The 21,065-nt window shown below is 40.1% G+C and overlaps 2 protein-coding genes across 5 annotated transcripts in view; one reads left to right on the top strand and one right to left on the bottom strand.

Annotated features, from left to right (window-relative positions):
* The window catches only part of WASHC5 (WASH complex subunit 5), a 58,919-nt gene extending 46,267 nt beyond the window's left edge, over positions 1-12,652 (bottom strand). For 2 of the 3 annotated variants that reach the window (XM_068525442.1, XM_068525441.1), the window contains exons 1-6: positions 12,492-12,652; positions 6,858-7,165; positions 5,924-6,069; positions 5,156-5,240; positions 4,436-4,536; positions 2,195-2,387 (exon numbers count right to left, since the gene is read on the bottom strand). In XM_068525442.1, coding sequence (XP_068381543.1) covers positions 2,195-2,387; positions 4,436-4,536; positions 5,156-5,240; positions 5,924-6,069; positions 6,858-7,043 — 711 coding nt within the window. In that variant the 5' untranslated portion in view covers positions 7,044-7,165; positions 12,492-12,652. The remainder of the gene's footprint in view (positions 1-2,194; positions 2,388-4,435; positions 4,537-5,155; positions 5,241-5,923; positions 6,070-6,857; positions 7,166-12,491) is intronic. The other variant, XM_068525443.1, reaches the window with a different exon arrangement.
* Positions 12,653-12,713: 61 nt separating this feature from the next.
* The window catches only part of NSMCE2 (NSE2 (MMS21) homolog, SMC5-SMC6 complex SUMO ligase), a 220,131-nt gene continuing 211,779 nt past the window's right edge, over positions 12,714-21,065 (top strand). The window contains exons 1-2 of one of the 2 annotated variants that reach the window (XM_068525445.1): positions 12,714-12,836; positions 20,004-20,174. In XM_068525445.1, the coding sequence (XP_068381546.1) occupies positions 20,018-20,174 (157 nt within the window). In that variant the 5' untranslated portion in view covers positions 12,714-12,836; positions 20,004-20,017. The remainder of the gene's footprint in view (positions 12,837-20,003; positions 20,175-21,065) is intronic. The other variant, XM_068525444.1, reaches the window with a different exon arrangement.

The raw sequence follows: 21,065 nt of genomic DNA on the forward strand, positions 1-21,065 counted from the left end.
ACATCAGCCTCTCAAAAGTCTGTCTCCTTTGAGGATCCCGGGCACTGGAAACAATTCTCAGATTATGGCATTGGGAACCAGGACCTTCTTTCTTATCTCTAGCCACATGACATTCTCTTGACTATCCCTGACTCTGCTGCAATTCTAACTCTTTTCCCTAAAAAAAGAAAAAAAATTTAACCCTGCGTCTCCCACTAGTTGTCTATTTCTGTGTCTCTCCCATCACAGACAAGCTCTTAGAACTGGCAGATTCCACACTCACTGGTGCTCTCACTTCCTGTTTATTCTTCAACTCACTGACATTTGATCTCCACCATCACCTCAATGGAACTCCCTAAGGCCACTCATAACCTCACAGTCAGCTAGTTCAATGGACTCTTTTTAGCACTCTCACTTAAATTCTCTGAGGAATGAAATTCTCTCCTCCTTTGGTTTCCCAGACACCACTCTCTCTTCTCAGTCTGCTTGCTTTGTGTTCTGCTTCTCTCTGTCTTTTACATGCTGCTGAGTCCCAGGGCTCCATTGCCTTACGTATTAGGAATCTCTGGCTCCACATAGTACACAGCGCCTCGAGGACCACGAGCAGAGAGGGAGGAAATTATTACAAGGACAGACACAGCAATGTCTCATGGAGCCCACAGGCAGGAATGTGGTCAGGTCTTGGGAAGCGCCTGGAGCTTCGAACCAGAAAGGCTTCACTGTTTCTCCCCTGGATGTGTTTGCTCAACTTTTGTCTCTCTCCAGACTGTTCTCCATCACATGGCAGAATGAGGCTGCCCAAACTCCAAGTCTTGCATGTTGTGGGTAAACCCCTGTCCAGAAATTGTTTCTCAGGCCCAATTCCAAATTACCTGGTGACAGGGAATCTGATCCATCTTGGGTCAAGTGACTGGCCCTGGTCCAATCAGCTAGGAACAGGGGAGGTGGAGGGCAGAGAGGGGGTGGACAAACAGCACAACCACAGCTCAACCCCTGTGCTAATAGAGGTCACGGGGCAAGGAGAAAACTGAAACACATTGCCTTGAGACATGGACAAAATGGACCGCCTAAGAGGCAGAAGGGTTAATAGAAGAGTTAACGAGAGGCAGTAAAGAAACAGCGTGGGCTTTGAAATCATACAGGCCTGCATTCAAATTATGGTTCTGCTGCCTACTTACGTGATGTTGTGAAAATTATGTAAGCTCTCTAAGCCTTGTTTTTCTCAACAGCAACATGAGGATAGTGCTGTCTATTTTGAAAGATTATTGTGAAAAATAGAGAAAACAGTATTCGAAAAAAACCTCCTATGATTCTGGTTCATGTTGAATTCTCAATAAATGGAAACAAATATTATGGAGACCTGGAATCTGCAGGTAGCTCCTCATTTTGAGTTGTCTTAAAAAACCAAACAAAACAAATAACAACCAAAAACTCTTTATTTACACTTAACATGTTCATACAAAAAACTAGCAGGCTACCTAAGAACTGTACAGAACAGGTGTGCTCTGTAATAAATGATATCCAGTTATCATAGGTCCAACTCTTTACTCTCTTTTAGTAAGAAAAAATATATATAATACATAAAATTATGTTTTCTTTAGGAAAATGAAGTCAAATGGTAACTTTCTCTGGTACCATTTTGAGTGAGTGAATGATACACATACTGGAGAGGAAAGTGAGCCTTTCCAACCCTGCTCATGCTGCCTCATTTGCCTGGGCTGCCCGGACATCCCCTTTGTCACCTGTTGCAATATTGCTGCCCCTGTCACATGCTTCACGACACTCTGCGCTTCCCCTAAGATAATACCCATCTTGGTTTACTGGAATTCTTTTGTCTGTCTTCTTTCTTCAGCTACAAGCTCATTATGAGTAGGGACCAGGGCCTGCCTTCTTCAGCAATGGATCCCCAGCACCAAGCACACGGACAGCCACATACTGCACACTCAGCAATCATTTCTTAACTGAATGCCTAAAAGAATGCATCTTCTTTCCAAATATAGCTCAAATCTCATCTCCTCCTTGAAATCTCTAATTCTGCCCTAATTAATATCCCTCTTTCCTTAACAATTGCAAGGCACAACTCAGAAAGTTTTAAATCGTTTCTAGCTGCTTTTACTCTTTTGAGGAAGGAGAAAAGAAAGGAGCAATTGAGGAGGAAGGCGAAATCAGTCTTTTAAACTATTAAGATAGATTTAATAATAGACTTAATCCCCACCTGGTTGTAAATATCATCAGATCTTAGCCGACCGATGACCATGCTGATGAAGGTCTCGTTGATAGGCACCCTCTGGAAGTAACTCTCAGGATAGTTGGGTGGTCTTTTGGCTCCTGGTTGGCCCGAATAACCTGTACTTCGAAGCAGCTTACAAATATCATCCATATTCGAATCAGCAGAAGATCGAGCAGCACTGAGCCATGTTCACAATGGGAAATAAAGGGCCAAACAAACCGCATATATTAGAAATGCAAAGTCCAGCAAAGCAGAAGAATTTCAGTATAACTTGACTTTATATAATTTTAGATACGACTGTAGGTCAATTTATATCCCTAAAATTCAAAATTATATTCTCAAAAAGCCTGTTGTAATATACCAAACTGATAAGATAGGTTCCTGTATGTATGTACAGTTTTATGTGAAGGTCCATGATCCATTTCCCAAAATCCTTGGGGCTGGATTTGTTTCAGAGTACAGCACTTTTCAAATATAAGAAAGTAATATGATACATATATCATGTACGATATAATACTCCAGCAGGGTCTTAGATGGCATTCCATGATCAAGATATATTAATATTTCTACAGTAAAATTTATGAACATTCACACAAGTGAGATAAACAAAGACTGTCTATAGCCTCATGTCTGCTCCAGTCAGGTGCTGACTCCAAAAGATTTCAAGTTAGGTCAGGTTTTGCTGCCAACGTAGTTACTCTGTATGCATGTTGTGCATGTGTGTATGTTCATGTATTTTTGCCAGAGTTCTTTGGATTTCAAAATTGTGGATAAAGAATGTGAACCTGCACCAATTTCCATAAACTTAAACAATAATTTAAAAAAATTCTATCAATTTCAAGTGGGATATACTAACTGGTTTTCCTTGGCAAGATGTACCTTCTACAGAGATTTAAGCAGAACATCTGTGATTTTTCTGGTGGCTTGAAGTAGTAATCCCCCAAAGAGACTCAATCTTAGACTCGAAGATGACCTCCTATCTGATGTAAGAATCTCCTTTACTACTGCTCTGACTTGTAATTGTTCAGTGTCTCTTCAGTAGTGGATCCTCACATTCTAATGAATTAGCCATTATACCCTAAGGGACAAAGCCGGATTGTCAAAGCTGGGCTTGATTAGCAAATTTTTTTCTTCTTCTTCATGTTGTTTACTGTTTTTGTTTTTCCAGGTACTTTCAGAAATAGAGGCAAGACCATTCATAGCCCATTTTAAAAAACATGGATGGTAAAACAGCTCATGGTCAAACTGATGTGAATGAATTACACATGCTGGTGAATACTCTCCTCACATCCTGATAAAGCTAAAGGAACAGGCTAGCTGAGCAGCCTAATTTACTGCTGAGAAGGCAGCAGTACCAAGTGTGGCTGAAAATACAACATCCCCAAACAATCCCTCTCTGTTGAGGATCTGCCTCTTTGCCCTATTTATTTTGTCCTAATTTGTAAGTTTGAAAATGTTAATTCTAGCCTGCACATCTTTAGCCCAAGTTCCTGACTCCTGCTTATTGACTGTTTCTTCCCCGAATCTTGACTATTTCTGACATTGACCTTGTATCCAGATTCTGACTCATTTATTTAACAAACTGAAAACTGTACGTTAGGGACTGAAATCACAGTTGGTTAAGGTGGGTCCTGTTTTTAAGACCCTGCTTCTTGAAGTCATAGCTCTGTAAAGACACATGTAACACATGGTTGGGATGTGTGTTACTGTTTGTTCTGTTGTTGGTTCTACATATACATGGGTAAGAACTCACTTTCAACCTGGCCCTGAATGATAACTTTTCAAAATGTATCAACCTGAAAATGATAACAGAAAACTCATTCATTTCCTTACATCTGCCAAGGAGTAGTATTTGAAAACTTAAAAACAAAATTCATTAGACTTCCAAAATTCCCAAATTTATCTTTCAGGTAAGGAAAATTCACATTCCTTTTAAAAAAAACTGAGGTATCATGACGGACATGATAAGCTATATATCTCTAATAATCTATAATAAATTACTCTATATATACTAGATTATATGACATATAATCTGTTATAATGATGATATAAAACACAGATTGTTATATTTCTACATTATGTATTATACTTAGAAGTGATAAGAATCTTACACTTTTGCATTCTAGATCATATTGCTGCTGTTCACAATAAAAGGAGGATGGAAACCTACACTGTACTTTACCAATGGCAGTGCTTTTGGAGGGTGTAGTCTTAGCCCAGGGATACCTGTATCGATAGTAAGAAACGAGCATTCTCTCTCTGATTTCTCCTTCAATCTTTTGGTCGATGACCAGGAGCATAACTCCATATAAGTACAGTGCTTCACACTATGACGAGAAAAAGACAACAGCCAAGTTCACAGGAGTACACATGCTTATGGAGTGAAGCTGATAATGTGTAAAAGGAGAACTCTGCTCTGGTTCCTCCTAAAAACTTTATATTACAAGGAGAATGCAGGTTCCCCCCAAAGGGTTCTCACCTTCTGTACAGAATGAGCTTTGAAAAGTTTATGCAAGATAAAGTTTAATTTACAATGACTATCTTTCAGTTGGTCTATTTTTCATATTTTGCTTGGGATACCAAAATGGAATCCCAATATTATGAATACATAATAAGTCATTCACTTATTTAACAAACATTTCTTAAGTGATCATGATGTACTAGGTACCAGGCTAGATGTCTGGGATGCAAAAGATAAAGAAGATAGTACTGTTACACTAAGGAAGCTCATAACCTGCACATAATCTTTATTCACTTGTAGCTCTGCTCAAAGTCTACTATGTTCTAAATTCAGACAAAGACCTGCCAGTTAGAAGATAATTATCAGTTTATTTTGCTTCTCCTTAAAGAAGGATACACTGTATGTATTTGTGACTTACAGGAAAAAAAGTAACGCTAAGTTTGACATTCTTGATTTTTAAATTTTAAATGGTCACTACTACTTACTAGAAGTTGTTTTCCATCTTCATTGAGAAGCACCGTTTCTAAGGTTTGCTGAATATAAACACCTTCATTGAGATCATCTAGATATCTAGAAATGAAACCCCAGAGCAAGTTATTCATTGATAATAAAAATGTTAACACCTTTGAAGAAGGACAGTAAAGATTTTAAAAGATTAGGCAAGATATCAGGCATTCTGGCCTTCAAATAGTTTGTGGCCATTCATGCTCTTAGGAACAGATTTGTGAGCAGGAACTCATAGTGATCAGGGCCACAGATTATTTATGGCCACTCCAAGTAAAAGGAATATTCCATAGTCTTGATTTATGAATTACAGATATCTTGGGAATAATGGCATAAAAACATGGACTAGTTAGTTTAAAAGCTAATGAGTAATGAATTCTTAAGGGCTAGAAGGAAGACAATATTGTCTGGTCAGGGATAAGAAGGAAGGCTATGGTTACCAACGCTACAAAAATAAGTTCCTTTTTTTTTTCACTTCTCATATATAATAAACTAAATTAGGATCAAGATCGAAAGCCAACTGACTTGGTACAAAGCAAGATGATTATAATACTTAACAAGAGCAGGAAATTATATTAAAACTCTAAAATACTTAAGATGACCAGTGCCACAGGAAGGAAAAGACAATTATCCACGGTATAAGCTAGTAAATTTCTTAGTAACTCAGAAAGACATACACGTTCTAGTCCATCCCTTCTCCCTCTCCACTATTTACTATCAAAATAAGCTATGACTAAATTAGTCAATACCTGTTTAAGTCTACAATATATTTATGCACACTTTGAAATGCTAAATAAAATCTGGTCACAATTTCTGTGTTGTTTTCCCGAAACTCTTCATCTAAATCCTGTAGCTCTGGCTTAGCTTCCAGTTTGCTTTCCCATAATTCTGGACCCTAAGAAGAAAGACACATTTATGTGAAACATCAGGAAAAGAGTCACAAACCAATAGAATTATTGGTAACAATTTCAAAATAGTCTTTTAAAAATTTGTTCCTCATAGTTTTGAACTTCAGCAGGTTATTAGCATAGTGGATTTTGGGAAAGGGGAAATTGAAGTATAATTTTCAGCAGCTTATATGAAATCATATTCTCATTTTATAGCTAAATCTACCTGCAAATTTCATACTCTTGGGGCATGGTCTAAATGGAATCTACCAATGGTCTGAGGCTTACAAGTTATTCTGGACTTAAAGAAAACTTTATTTTTGAAATATTTGAACACAGGAAATTGTATAAATTTTTTATTATATTCTGTACTTATACCAATAAAAGTTAATGCATCTCAAAAAAAAAATTTGTTCCTATGCCTCAAAAGGGATATCAAAAATTGAAAGAAGAGGAACAGAAAGTAATGAAGATATCAGAAGCATAGATATAAAATCCCTTTTAAAGAAATGGACTTGAATTGCAACCACAATTGACATGCTTTTAAGTGTGGGGTACTTCAATGTGAAATACATTATACCAAAGTTATCTTTTTAAAATTTGATTATATTGTGTTAGGGCTTCCACACAGTATGTTTATATTATTTTAAAGTTAGCTGATACTAAATTTGGTTGAAAAGCTTTTCTTTTTAACTCCTCCTCCATAATTATTTAACCTCTCAGAGTCTCCTGGTTTCCAAAGAAAGCATGCTTTTTGTAGAAAAGACTGGTAAGAAAAGCTGTTGAGGAAGATTACCTTAAAATAGCTGAAATCAAATATAATATCTCCATATTTCTGTTGATCAGCTCGGTCTTTTAACCTGAATACAGCAGGAATAAACTCAGAGAGCCTCAGAAGTTCAGCAATGATGGCATTGCCACAGGAAACAATCCTTAGGATTGCTTGGCCACAGAGGTTATTCTCAGCCAAAAAGTCCAGCATCGTGAGGATAATCAACTACTCTGTGCCCAGCCACAGGGAAATGTGTAACTGGCTTCAGAGCAGGGGTCTGTAAATCAGATGAAACCAGGTCTGCAGAAACACAGGCCGCTCCATTAAAGGACCTGCATCCAAAAAAAAAAAGTATGAAAATCTCCATTTTTTTAAGGAACCGTGTGAAACACACACACAATATTTTTCTTCCAAACTCACTGAAAAAAAATTATAACACGTGAGTTCTGATATGGAGGGAGGCATTTATTTTCCACCCTTCATGTTTTCCTTGTAGAGGGACTTTGCTAAATTGCTACTTCTGGCCTCTTTCTCAACGCTTTATTCACTTCTCTCCATGAGAAAAGACCTGATGTAGCTGATCCCTGAGCTTGGGAGAAGGTTCCAAGGTGCCCTAAATTGGGAACAGATTATTAAATTTTCCTTATAGGAATTGTACCACTTCTTTTACCTTTGGGAAAAGATAACTATGTCCTAAAATCTACTAGAATTAGATGAGGGAACAACCTTTAAAAATGTTTTTTCAGGGAATTCCCTGGCAGTCCAGTGGTTAGGACTCCGTGCTCTCACTGCTGAGGGCCTGGGTTCAATCCCTGGTTGGGAAACTAGATCCCACAAGCTGCGTGGCACAGCCAAAAAAAGAGAAAAAAGTTTTTTTCATATGTCAAGTATGGGAGGTCCTGTTATTGAGACTAATATATGCCTGAGAAATGTGACAGGGTGATTCTAAAAGTAAGGACAACTATTTCATACTAAGCAGTGGAGAAGTTCTGATTAGGAATGTATCTTCAAATGATACCATCAAAACTTCTGACAGTAAGTTTTATGCTTAACAAAATTGAGAGTAAAATTGCAGAAACTCTGTATTCAGTGGACAAATCAAGAACGAGTCAAAAGCTGACTTCATCAAATCGTGATTTCGATAATACAGTGTTTTGTACTCCACAGTTGTCTTTCATAGTATGATCTTTAAATGGGTAATTTTTGCAAAAAATTTCCAAGGCATCATTCATTTTTCCAAAGGGCTCTCCCAATTCTTTTTCACCTCATTATCTTTTGAAGTGTTAATTGTGTCATAATCTTTGTTGCATTTCTCTCCTCTAATTGTTAATTTAGCTAGGTCATCATTTGTGAACTTCATGGAAGCCTGAATTATTTTTCAACTTCATAAAGGCCTGTGGCTTCCCAACATTTGCACTTTCACTTGGCTTTGGGATCCTGCTCTATCAACATGATGTCAACAATTAAGAAAACTGACCAAGGGACTTCCCTGGTAGCCCCGTGGTTAAGACTCCGTGCTCCCAGCGCAGGAGGCACGGGTTCGATCCCTGCTTGGGGAACTAAGATCCCCACATGCTGCATGGCCTGGCCAAAAAAAAAAAGGAAGACTGACCAAAAAGTAAGAAAAGTAAGAATTTACTGACCGAATAGACAGTTTTGGACAAGGATATCTGAATGAGGACTAATGTTACAAGTGGTCAGTTTATTAAGATGCCAACTTTTATTCTCATACGTGGTCTAAGTTTAGAGACTCAAATAATGAAGCCCTCATTGTACATGAAACCAGAATGTGGAAAGACTTCTGACTTCCTCTTTAGCCACAGCAAAACATTCCTCAATGCCTGTCACACATTTTTAAAGTTCACCCACGTGATGAGCTACCTACTGTAGTTATCTATTACCTGGAAGCTTTGTATAACCCTTAAGGGTTTTCTTTTTTCCTTTTGGAAGTTTCTATCATTGATTCAAAATTTAGAAATGTCTTAATTTACTGGGATGTGTGGCAGCAACTGTTGGCTCCTCAACAGTACTTCCCACTCACCTACTCCTTTCTTATTCTAGAGGACAAAACAGTCAGATCCTCAGTTTCCCTCCCTTGAAGCCAGGTTAGACATGTGACTCACTTTTGACCAATGAGATAGAAGAAGTCTATGGTAGAACTTCTAGGAAATTTTTTTTTTCTCCAGCTACAAGGAGAGAGGCACGTCAAGAGAAATTTCTCTTGTTGCTCTGGCTATCCCTTCTTCTTGCCTTTGAGTGTGGTCCAGTGACTATTTGGTGCCTGAAGCTGCAGTAGCTACCTTGAGACCATGAGGTAACAGGCCTAAGAGAAAAAACGCCAAGAACCTGCAGACTGTGGTGCGGAAGAAATCTAAATTCTTATTGATGTTACTGATTCCTTGATTCAACTGTGGCACTACCTACCTCTGTAATCCTTGTTAAATGGACTGCTTTTATGGTTTACCTAATGTTAATTGGGTTCTGGATTATATGCAGGTGAAAGCATTTCCAATGATACAGATTCACTTATTCAGCAAATATCTACCCAGTGCCTACTATGTGCCAAGCACTGTTTTAGGACCTGAGGCTACCGTAGTGAACATAACTAAGTTCCTGCTCTCATGAAGCCTACATACTATTGGGAGTGGGAAAGAGATAAACAAATAAATGTATTACATATCAGGCTTTGATAACGCTGTAAAGAAAAGCATGACAAAGGGATGGAGCGTGTGTTATTTTACATACAGGAGTTTGTAAAAGCCTCTCTGGTAAGATGATATTTGAGCAGAGACCAGAAGCAAGTGAGGGACCAAGCAGTAAGGGTATCTATAGCCTCTAAGATGGTCCCCAATGACCTCCACCTTCCTATTCATTCCCTGAGTGCGACTTACTGTCTCCCATCTAAAGAAGGGAATATGGTAGATGTGAAAGATACCATTTCTGAAATGAGATTGCAAAAAAGACTGTGACTTCTGGCTTGGGAGCCCTTTCCAGCATGTGTGTCTTGGGAGAAGCAAGTTGTCAGGTTGTGAGACAGCCCTGTGGAGGAGCCCTTGGGACGATGGAGAAGTCTGCCAACCACCACTTGAATGAGCTGGAAAATGGATCCCCCCAACCCCAGTTTGTGTTCACAGCACAGCAACCTCCCAAGAGCCCCTGAGCCAAAGGCACCCAGCTAAGCCACATAGCTGATTCTTGACCACAAACGTTAATAAGACAATAAATGCTTATTGTTTTATAGCCACTAGGTTTGAGGGTAATTTGTTAGTTTACCGATAGTGATCTAAGAGAAGGGCATTCCAGGAAGGGGTTACAAGTAAGTACTAAGGGGCAGAAGCAGAGGTAGGGTAGATGGAGTTGGGTCCCATAGCAGAGATTACTGAGAAGCCACTACAGTTGTCCAGAACTCTCTCTCATGAGAGTTGTGTATAACACACATTAAGGCATAAATTAGTAACAAGTCTGTTCAGTTTTCTCTGTGATGCTTGCTTGTTAAGCCACGTTGATCTCTAACAGACTGAATTTCAGATTATTTCATTCCATTTTCCCATTGAAACGGCCTGCCTTGGAAAATAAGACAAGTGAGAAAATAAAGGAAAATGAGAACAAAAGTCACCTGAAGTCCTCTGAAGACCACTAAACTAACCCAGGTCTCAGCAGGATGAAACTTTAGACTCAATTCAGAGGAGGGCAGGCTATGATGAACAGCTCTAACTGCTACCATTTGGATACCAAGATAGGACAGACAATGTGGCCAAAGAGAAAACAGCTTAAAGCAAGGCAACATGACCTGCCTTCTTTCCCAACAAACAGACAGATATACTCGGCGCCTGCACGCACGTGGTCAGGGAGGCTTAGGCCTGGGATAATGACTTAAGTCAAAATTCTTGTGTGTCCAAGTCTTATTTTAATCCTTTTTACCTAAGAGTTACACTGTAGGCAACTTTCAAAATATTATTTGGCTAAAGTCTTTGGTAAATAGCCTCACTGTTGGCTGAAAAACTGGTCCTAAAGAACAGAATCTAAGAAGCATAATTAAAGATGCCTAATCATGTTGCAGTGAACTCAGAGGTAGGTGGCTTTATAGAAGATGTTAAGACTTAGTTGAGATTAAAAAAAAAAATCACTCTAGAATGAGATGCAAATAAACATGGTAGAAGAAGCTATATTAAATCTTCCTTGTTTTTTTTTTTAAATTGGGGTATAGTTGCTTTACAATGTTGTGTTAGTTTCTGCTGTTCAGAGAAGTGACTCAGCTATACGTATACATATATCCCCTATTCCCTCTTTTTTGGATTTCCTTCCCATTTAGGTCACCACAGAGCACTGAGTAGAGTTCCCTGTACTATACAGCAGGTTCTCATTTGTTATCTATGTTATACATATTAGTGTATATATGTCAATCCGAATCTCCCAGTTCATCTCTCCCCCGTCCCCAACAAATCTTCCTTTTAGAGGTTCTCCTGGTGCTAGGGATGAAGACAACTCATAGAGACCAGCTTTTTCAGTATAGCCTCTCTTACTATTTGACATGAAATGAAACTAAGAGATCCCACTCAATTTCCTAATTTTGTTTTTACAAGGCACCCAGAAAAGTGGTTGTAACTTCATTTTCAAGAATTTGGTACGGAATTATGATCTTTAGTTTGGAAAGTAATCCTAGACAAAAGACAACATGCTTTCAAGAATAAAGCATGGCAACATCATACCAATTACCCAATGAGTACAGAACTGAATTCTGAAAATTAAATTGCCCTGGGAAGAACCACTCTTTATCCTACCCAGAGGACAAAAGAAGACTGATCTATTTTAATCCTTTTATAAAACCTCAGTTCCATAAAGAAGGAAGCACTGGTCTCCACCAATCCGTTATCAGGAACAAACTATAGCGGTTGTTGATCAAAAGTGACCGGCATATCTCTTCCAGAAAAGTTCTAAAATGAGCCTAATCACTCTAGTCTGAGAATCCCGAAAAAGAAAGAAGAAAAACCGGAAGGTGTTCCTTGTTGTGGGCAAAGGCAGTAAAGCCTCTCCCTCCCCCTTCTCCCAGCCATCACCTAGGCTGGAGGAAGCTCCACGCACTTGGAATCAATCAGGAGACCCGGTTCCATTACCGGCTCTGTGTTTTTTTGTTTTTTTAACTGTACGACCACAGACAAATTAGGACCCTCGAAACTATTTTTTGAAATCCAAAGGACTTTGGCATGTCATAGGTGAGGGAGTTAAGGTGCAGAGAGGAGCAATGACTTGCCCAAACTCACAGCCCGTGGTAGAACTGGAATTCAAACCCGGGTCCGTCAGACCGTAAAAGCTTCCACCAACCACTCAGGTTTCTGGAGAGTAAATGGAGAAATCACGACGTCCACAGAGCATTGCTCCCGGAAACTCGGAAGGATCAGATGCGGACTAAGCAGCTGAACATCACTTCCTAAAGCGCCAAAGAGGCGTGGAAAATTGTTTCCACCTGAGTGGAGATGCAGAGCCTGGACTGCAGCAGGAGCTCCAGGAAAACCCTTAGTCCTCCACGCCAGGCTCCCCCATCCAGACCCCACCCCATGCCGCAGAAGCCCCCACCACGGCCAGCGCGGCCCAGCCCTGGGGCGGGGGAGGGGACGGGGGACGCGAAGGAGGGGGCGCGCGCACACCGCCCCTACTCACCTGTCACCCGGGCCGCGCCAGGGCGCACGCGCAGGGCCGGCGGTCGCGCGCGGAGTCAGCACCCCGGCCCCCACCCCTCCGTCTCCGCAGGGGTCCTCTTCCACCCCCAGGCCTTATCGAGAGCCGGCCGGACCCCGGCTTCCGCCCCGAGCTCCCTCGGCCGTCACATGACAAAGGGGCGGAGAGCGGGGCGGGGCGTCACGTGACCACTCGCCGGCGACGACTGATGACGCCTGAGCCCGCGCTCGCCGTTTCAGCGACAGGATTAGGGAGTTAAGGAAGTAGTTGGGGGTCTTGGTGTGGGGAGTCCAGGCGCAGCCAAACGGAGCTACATCGGGCAGCCAGGTAAGGCAAGAGCGGGGCGTGGCGATGGGGAGGGTGATGGGGGGTGTTGCCTCCCTCTCGGGCTCTCCGCCGGTGCCCCGAGCTACGGTCTGTGGACCTGTGTTATGGTCCTGGTTCTTTTCACGCCACAGCAATGAGGCTGGGGCGGTTTACCTCCCTCTCCAAGACGCCATCTCTCCATCCTTGGGCTCTATGTGTGTGGGGCAAAGATCACGAATTCTTTTTTGATTTTTTATTGAAATACAGTTGATTTACAATGTGTTAATTTTAGGTGTACAGCAAAGTGATTCAGGTAAATATATATGTATAATTATATATATATAGAGAGAGAGTGATTCAGGTAAATGTATATATATATATATTCCTTTTCAGATTCTTTTCCTTTGTAGCTTATTAAGATATTGAATATAGTTTCCCGTGCTATACAGTAGGACCTTGTTTTGTCTATTTTATATATAGTAGTGTGAGATCACGAATTCTTGATCTAAATAAATCTGGTTTGAGCCGGCTTTCAAAGCAGGGCCTTGGGCAGATCCTTTAAATAAACTCTCTGGGCGTCAGTTTCCTTTTCTCTCCTAGAAATGGTTGTGAAGATTAAGGATAATGAGAACGAATTGTAGGGGCACCAGTTTATGGCGTGCTATAGGGAACCTAGAAATGGTGGTTTCTGTTATTGATGTAACTCTCCTAAATCTTTATTGGTCACCTATTTCGTGTGAGGAGCTGTCTTATGTTATGTGGAATCTGTCAGAATTCTAGTTTAAGTTGCTCCCAGGGTGAAAGAGTGGCAGAGATGGGAGCAAGTAGTTATGATGGTTTTTAAAATAGAAAGGGGGAGGGAGAGGGAGAGAGAGAAAGAGGGGGATAGTGGTAGCATGAAGGAGAGAACAAGCAACTGAGAGGGCTTCATAAAGATGTAACCTTGCGTATTGAAAAAGAAGATACAGCTATGGCTGAACTTGTATAGGGCCCTGTGGATTTAAAGGAGGTCAGCACAGTATCTAAATTATTTGCTCTATGCTTACCACTTGTTGTACGGAAGGATGAAAGGAGTATTTTTATTTTTACATTAGCTAATAATTGGCCTCACCTACAGAGAATCTTATAGACCTGCTCTGGTCTGAATGTTTGTGTCCTCCTCCTATCCCCACCCCCCAATTCATATGTTGAATTCCTAAAGCCAGTGTGATGGTATTAAGAGGTAGAGCCTTTGGGAAGAGCTTAGGTCACGAGGATGGAGCCCTCCTAGTAGGCTTAATACCTTTATAAAAGAGGCTCCAGAGAGCTCCCTTGCCCCTTCTACCATGTGAAGACACAGAACTAGAAGGCCCTGGCCATGAATCACCGGATGAGGGCCTTCACCAGAATGCGACTATGCTGGTGCCTTGACCTTGGACTTCCCAACCTCCAGAACTGTGAGAAATGTTTCTGTTGTTTATACGTTATTGTGTCTGGTATTTTGTTACAGCAGCACCAACAGACAAAGGCAAGGCCTGTTAGGGAAGGCAACATAACATGCTAGGGAAAAGCTCAGGAAGTGCATAACCTTGTTTTAAACTTTCTTTGAGACCATAGGTACAGAGAACAAAACAGTCACAGTTCCCTGGGGAAGGCTCCAAAGGGGGTTAGTTTAAACCAGTGTTTCTCAACCACTGCACTGTTGACATTTGGTGCCAAATAATTCTTTGCTGTGGGGGGCTGTCCTGTGAATTATGTACTTAGCTGTACTTAGTGGGAGAAATAGGGAGAAGTGCGTTTAGTCCATCTTTCGCCTCCAGCCATTCTCTTTGCTTCTCGATCTGAATCGTTCCTCTTGATAGTGCAGAATTAACAGACGGACGTTTTCCCCACCTCTCTGCAAGTGTAAAGTTTCATTGGAGTAATGTGAATTTTGCATTCATATAATAAGGATGGCTACCATGCAGTAGACACTTTCCATTTATCCTGGATTATATTAATCCTTATATACGTTGTGTCTTAGTCAGCTCAGGCTGCTATTAAAAAAATACCATAGACTGGTGGCTTAAACAACAGAAATTTATTTCTCACAGATTTGGAGACTGGAAGTTGGGGACCATAGTGCTGGTATGTTTGGATGCTGGTGAGGGCTCTCTTCCTGGTTCGTAGACAGCCACCTTACTGTATCTTTACATGCTGGACAGAGAGAGCAAACCCTGGTGTCTCTTCCTCTTCTAATGACACTAATCCCATCATGAGGGCTCCCCCCTCACTTAAGCTTAATCGATTAACTCCCAAAGGCTCCATCTCTATATATCATCACATTGGGAGTTAAGGTAAACATAAATATGGGGGGACAAAGTTACCTCAGTGTTCTCCATACTTGAATTATTTGGGGTGCTTCATAAAAATGTAGTTTCCTCAGTGTCCACTAGAGACTGATTCAATAGGTCTGAGATAGTATCCATTAATAACTATATTTTTAGTAAGTATTTCAACTGATTCTTAAGATCAGACAAGTTTGAGAGAACTACAAAATTTAATTTAGGGGACTTCCCTGGTGGCGCAGTGATTAAGAATCAGCCTGCCAATGCAGGGGACGCGGGTTCGAGCCCTGGTCCAGGAAGATCCCACATGCCGCGGAGCAACTAAGCCCCTCCTCCACAACTACTGAGCCCGAGTGCCACAACTGCTGAGCCTGCGCTCTAGAGCCTGTGCTCCGCAACAAGAGAAGCCACCGCAATGAGAAGCCCGCGCACCACAACGAAGAGTAGCCCCCACTCACCGCAACTAGGGAAAGCCTGCGCACAGCGACGAAGACCCAATGTGAGATAGATGTGATTATCTCCTTTTTACACGGGAGCAAACTGAAGATAGAGAAGTTAAGCAACTCAACCAGAGTGATGCAGTTTTAAGTGGGGTGGACAAGGTGGAATTTCCAGGCATTCATGTCCAAGGTCCGTTCACTTATGCGCTATTCTGTATTGCTGCTCACAGTATTGTATGAGTAACTTGATGGTAATATTTGCTCTCATTTTAAAAGATTATATGCCAGACATTATTCTGAGTGTTTTGTTATACATATGAACTCATTCAGTCCTCCCAGTAATCCTTGAAGTCAGCACTGGATCATGCCCATGTTGCAGAAAGGAAAAGTGAAGCATTGAGAGGTTAAATAACTTGCCTAAAGTTATTCAGCTACTTAATTGGCAAAATCAGTCTTCGAACTCATGTAGTCTGGCTCCAGAGGCTACAGTGTTTAACCCCTACTAGAGTTTTTAGTCATTAACCCCTACTAGTATCACCTCCATATTCTACTCTATAACGTAACTGATGTTTATTTTTAATATAAATGTGTTTCATGTTATCTTTAAGTAAAATTAACATTCCAGGAAGATATATCATGTTCATACTGTGGCTTTACTCCGTCTGGCTTACCCCCTGGTGTGTGTATATGTGTGTGTGTGTATACACTTTGATAATTGTGTTTCCAGAACAGTGCTATCCAATGCAGTAGCCATTAGGCACATGTGGCTATTTAAAATTTGTTTTGATTTTGCATTATTTTAATATAGCAAAGCATTGACAGGAATAATAGGCAACTTATTTGATAAATTTGGTTTTATAAAAATATTTGTTGGGCTTCCCTGGTGGCGCAGTGGTTGAGAGTCTGCCTGCCAATGCAGGGCACACGGGTTCGAGCCCTGGTTTGGGAGGATCCCACGTGCTGCGGAGCAGCTGGGCCCGTGAGCCACAATTGCTGAGCCTGCGCGTCTGGAGCCTGTGCTCCGCAACAAGAGAGGCCGCGATAGTGAGAGGCCCGCGCACCGCGATGAAGAGTGGCCCCCGCTTGCCGCAACTAGAGAAAGCCCTCGCACAGAAACGAAGACCCAACACAGCCAAAAATAAATAAATAAATAAATAAATAAATAAAAGTTATTAAAAAAAAAAAATCATGGTCTTCAGAGAAGAGTCATTTGAAGGTGTCAACAGTTTCACATTCATAAGCATGACATGCAATTTTGAAGAGAATCGCAGGAAATTCTCTGAAAAATTAAAATAATAAGACCACATTGAGGTAATATATCTTCAGAAAAATACTGGTGTCATAGTATTTAAGACAGATATGGCTAATAAACTGATTAATGTAAATATGTACCAAGAATAACAGTTTCTTTTTTTTTAAAGTTTTGGTAATCAATATAAAACGATTTCTAAATCTTGTTTTAATGCATGTAGATGTATGTTACTATTATTTTTTAAAAGTGTAGTTGACTTCCAATATGGCTACTTAAATTTAAATTGATTAAAATTAAATAAAATTTAAAACTCAATTCCTCAGTCACGCTAATCACATCAATAGTCATGCTATTATGACTCTCAGTAATCACTGCTAATCAATAGTCACACGTGCCTAATAGCTTCTGTATTGGACAATGCAGATTATAGAACATTTTTGTCATGGCAGAAAGTTCTATTAGACAGTGCTGCTCTGGACAATTTAGACTTACACTAGAATCAAGATTGACTAGAAAACTGAATACTTGAACCATATCGTTTGATCTTTGCAGGATTGTGTTTTTTGAGTAACAGTTGGTGTTATAATAGGTATACCCCCAAATCTAAATGGCTTTGCACAATTGAAGTTTTTTATTTCTTTCATGCATGGAGCCTGATTGGTGGGCAGTTTTCCTCCAAGCAGTGAAGTAGGAACCTAGGCTTCTTCCATTTGGTGGTGCTCTGTCTTCAGTATGTGGCTTCTAAGGTCATTGCTTGTCTGTTTCAAGCTGACAAATGGGAAAGAGTGTGGAGATAGAGTGCCGTTTTCATGGACGGGGCCTGGAAATGGCTTCTCTTTCACTGCCTTGAATTCAATCATACGGCCACACCTAACTGCAAGGAAGCCTGCAAACTGTGGTCTAGCTGTACAAGCAGGTTGAAAAGGAAGTGGGTTTGGTGGGCACTGAGCTGGAATCTGCCACAAGTGTCCTGTCCTTAGCTTACCCTGAGACATAATCTAAGAAGCAGTCCTCAGAAGCTTACTATTGCTGTATCATAAGAATATTATTGAGGACATTTTTCAGTATGACTCTTATTATCTCATACGTAATGATCCATGCTGCCTTGATTGCCATGGAAAAAGCCTTGTTTTTCTCGAGTTCTTAGTGTACTTTATGGAGAAAGAGAATCCTGTAATTTTCACTTTTTGTTTTGCTCGTCAGGAAATCTCATAGCCAAATTTGTATTTACAAATATAGTGCTGTGTAGAATCAAAGAATCCTAAAGCTTATATGATTACATCCTAAATTTTCTCATGTACTTGGTTTTCCCTTTAATCTGTTTTTTGATCCTGATTTTTATGAATTTACATATTTTCCATCTTATTGCATATGTTTGTGTTTATATTGTGTTAACCACCCCAACTTGTTTGGTGTAATAAAGTGAGATTGTAAATAAATACTGTCTTTCACCAAAACACACATATTCAAAACACCATTATTGTTGTTTTTTTTTAAATTTTTTTTTATTGGGGTATAGTTGTTTTACAATGTCATGATAGTTTCTACTGTACAGTGAAGTAAAGTAGAGTTCCCTGTGCTATACAGCAGGTTCTCATTAGTTATCTACTTTATACATATTAGTGTATATATGTCAATCCCAATCTCCCAGTTCATCCCACCCCCGACTCCTTTGTCATTATTGGTTTTTCATTCATATACACGGTCATGTCTTCTCTCTCTCAGTGTGAAATTTTACCACCACAGAAACTCCCAGAAGATAACATAATGAGAACCCTTGTTCCATCATCTGGATTTTAACATCTCTAACATTTTGCCATATTTGCTTCAGGTCTTGATTTTTAAGATCATTTAAAGAAAAAAAACAGATAAAGTTAAAGTCCCCAGGTCTACCTGGACCTTTATCCTTCATTAAGACTGTCTATGCTATGTTCCAAAAAATACTTACTGAATATTTGTTAGTTGAATGATTTGAATTGATGATGAGTTGTATTGTGGATGTTTGTAGTAGACTAACACCTCAAAAAATAGAAATTAACATCTTAAGTGTCCTCTCTGTGACCTTCCCTTTTTATACCCTGTGTCGTTTTTAATGAATCTAATGATTGACAGGCCTATTTGTTGAATGAATGGATGAATTTAATGAAAAGGGACCAATAATTGAGAAACTACTGTAGTAATCCAGTTGTGAGGTAAACATGGTGACAGTGGAGAGGATTGGAAGGGCCACAGATACTAGACAGCTCAGAGACAGTTAAGCAATCTGTCCATGGTCACTCAGCAGTACAGTGGCAGAACCTGAATTCACGCTGTATCAGTATGATTCTGAGAAAATACCTTTTTTGCTACAGTACAGCCTTTCCTCTAAGCCTGTGTAAATTCTCTCCACTTTTCTGGATGGTTTCAGTGGACTGAATTTCAGGTGGTTTGTGAATTAAGCAAAGATGTCTTTTTGTAGGGAGCTTTACGTAAGTAGTCCAAAGCTTAAAGAGTTGGTGGTTGAAGATACAGATTAGGGAGTGTTTTAATATGAAGATAATAATTGAAACTGTTACAGTGGGTGAGCTACCAGAAGATAAGAATTTACAGACAAATTCTGTTTTTTTCTGAAACAATCTGGGGTCTCACCAAGTCTATAAATCTTAGAACCCAGAGGAACTGTCAGAAATAAAAGTTTTCTTATAATTTTCAGAATTCAATATGTATATGTGTCAGATAAGTTAAAAATTACAGGTTTTCAAAATTCTCCCTTATTGAACTATTTTATTGCTACTATTTTCATTTTTTGGAAGAATGCTTTATATGAGCAGTGTGCTTTTTCTGACACACTTTATGTTTTTCTTTATATGAGCAGTGTACTTTTTCTGACACACTTACGACACACTTATGTAGGAACTGTGCTGTTGTTGAATTCTTTAAAGAATCAGGGAATCCTTTGGAAGACGGTGTTCCCCCTCCTTTATATATTGAAGTACATCTTCTTTATATATTGAAATGCATCTATTATGTTTGGTGGCCCAGATGATGGGACAATGCTTTGATATCGTTTCAAGTGATATAGAATGTAGATAATTGTGTAGCACTTGTGGGGTATTGGATACATTCATATAGATGTTTATAGTGGTTCTGTTTTCCTATGCAGTTATTATTCTTATTCATAAATTTTGTTTCATTGTGTTTGAAAACTTAGGTAATAATTTCAAGATGCCAGGGCGTTCCACTTCAAGTTCAGGTTCAACTGGTTTTATATCCTTCAGTGGTGTAGAATCTGCACTCTCCTCCTTGAAAAACTTCCAGTCCTGCATCAGCTCTGGAATGGACACAGCTTCTACTGTTGCTTTGAATCTTGTGGAAACTCAGAGTAAGTAATAATTAAAACTTATTTCTTTTGTGTCTATTTTGACGTAACCCTGAGTGGTGGCATTGCTCTAGGGATGCAAGATACCGCTCACCTTTTGGGTAACCTTGGGACAATCATTTAATCCGTCTGGACATCTGTTTTCTCATCTTGTTTTACATACCACATAGTGATGTACTGCGGATGAGATGAGATTGACTCATTCATATGTGTTCAAACCCCCATGAGCCACTAGAGACTGCACTAGAAATTTATGGGCTGAAACATGAAGGTATCTGACCTCAAGGAACATACAATCAAAAGTATGTGACATTTGTGGGACTCCCCTGGTGGCACAGTGGTTAAGAATTCGCCTGCCAATGCGGGAGACACGGGTTCGATCCCTGGTCCGGGAAGATCCCACATGCTGCGGAGCAACTAAGCCCGTGCTTCACAACTACTGAGCCTGCGCTCTAGAGCCTGCGAGCCACAACTACTGAGCCCACACACCGCAACTGCTGAAGCCTGAGTGCCTATAGCCCGTGCTCCGCAATAAGAGAAGCCACCGCAATGAGAAGCCCATGCACTGCAACGAAGAGTAGCCCCTGCTCACCGCAACTAGAGAAAGCCTACGTCCAGCAACAAAGACCCAACACAGCCAAAAAAAAAAAAAAGTATGTGACATTTGTGAACTGTACAGTATACAGCATTATGATAGTTATTTTCCAGTAATTTAACTATATTTTGTTCATGCTTAATTACTCAGTAGACAGACTAAGCTGATGCTAGGGGTACTGGTAAAGGAAGGCCTCTACAAAAAATGAGAGAAGTTCAGTTTTGCTGAACTTGACCACAATTTTTTGATGAGAAGATCTAGAAAGATGTTATTTGCTTTGTTTGGATTAAATTTGTTTT

This window comes from Eschrichtius robustus, chromosome 17, assembly GCF_028021215.1.
Source record: "Eschrichtius robustus isolate mEscRob2 chromosome 17, mEscRob2.pri, whole genome shotgun sequence".
Lineage (NCBI taxonomy): Eukaryota > Metazoa > Chordata > Mammalia > Artiodactyla > Eschrichtiidae > Eschrichtius > Eschrichtius robustus.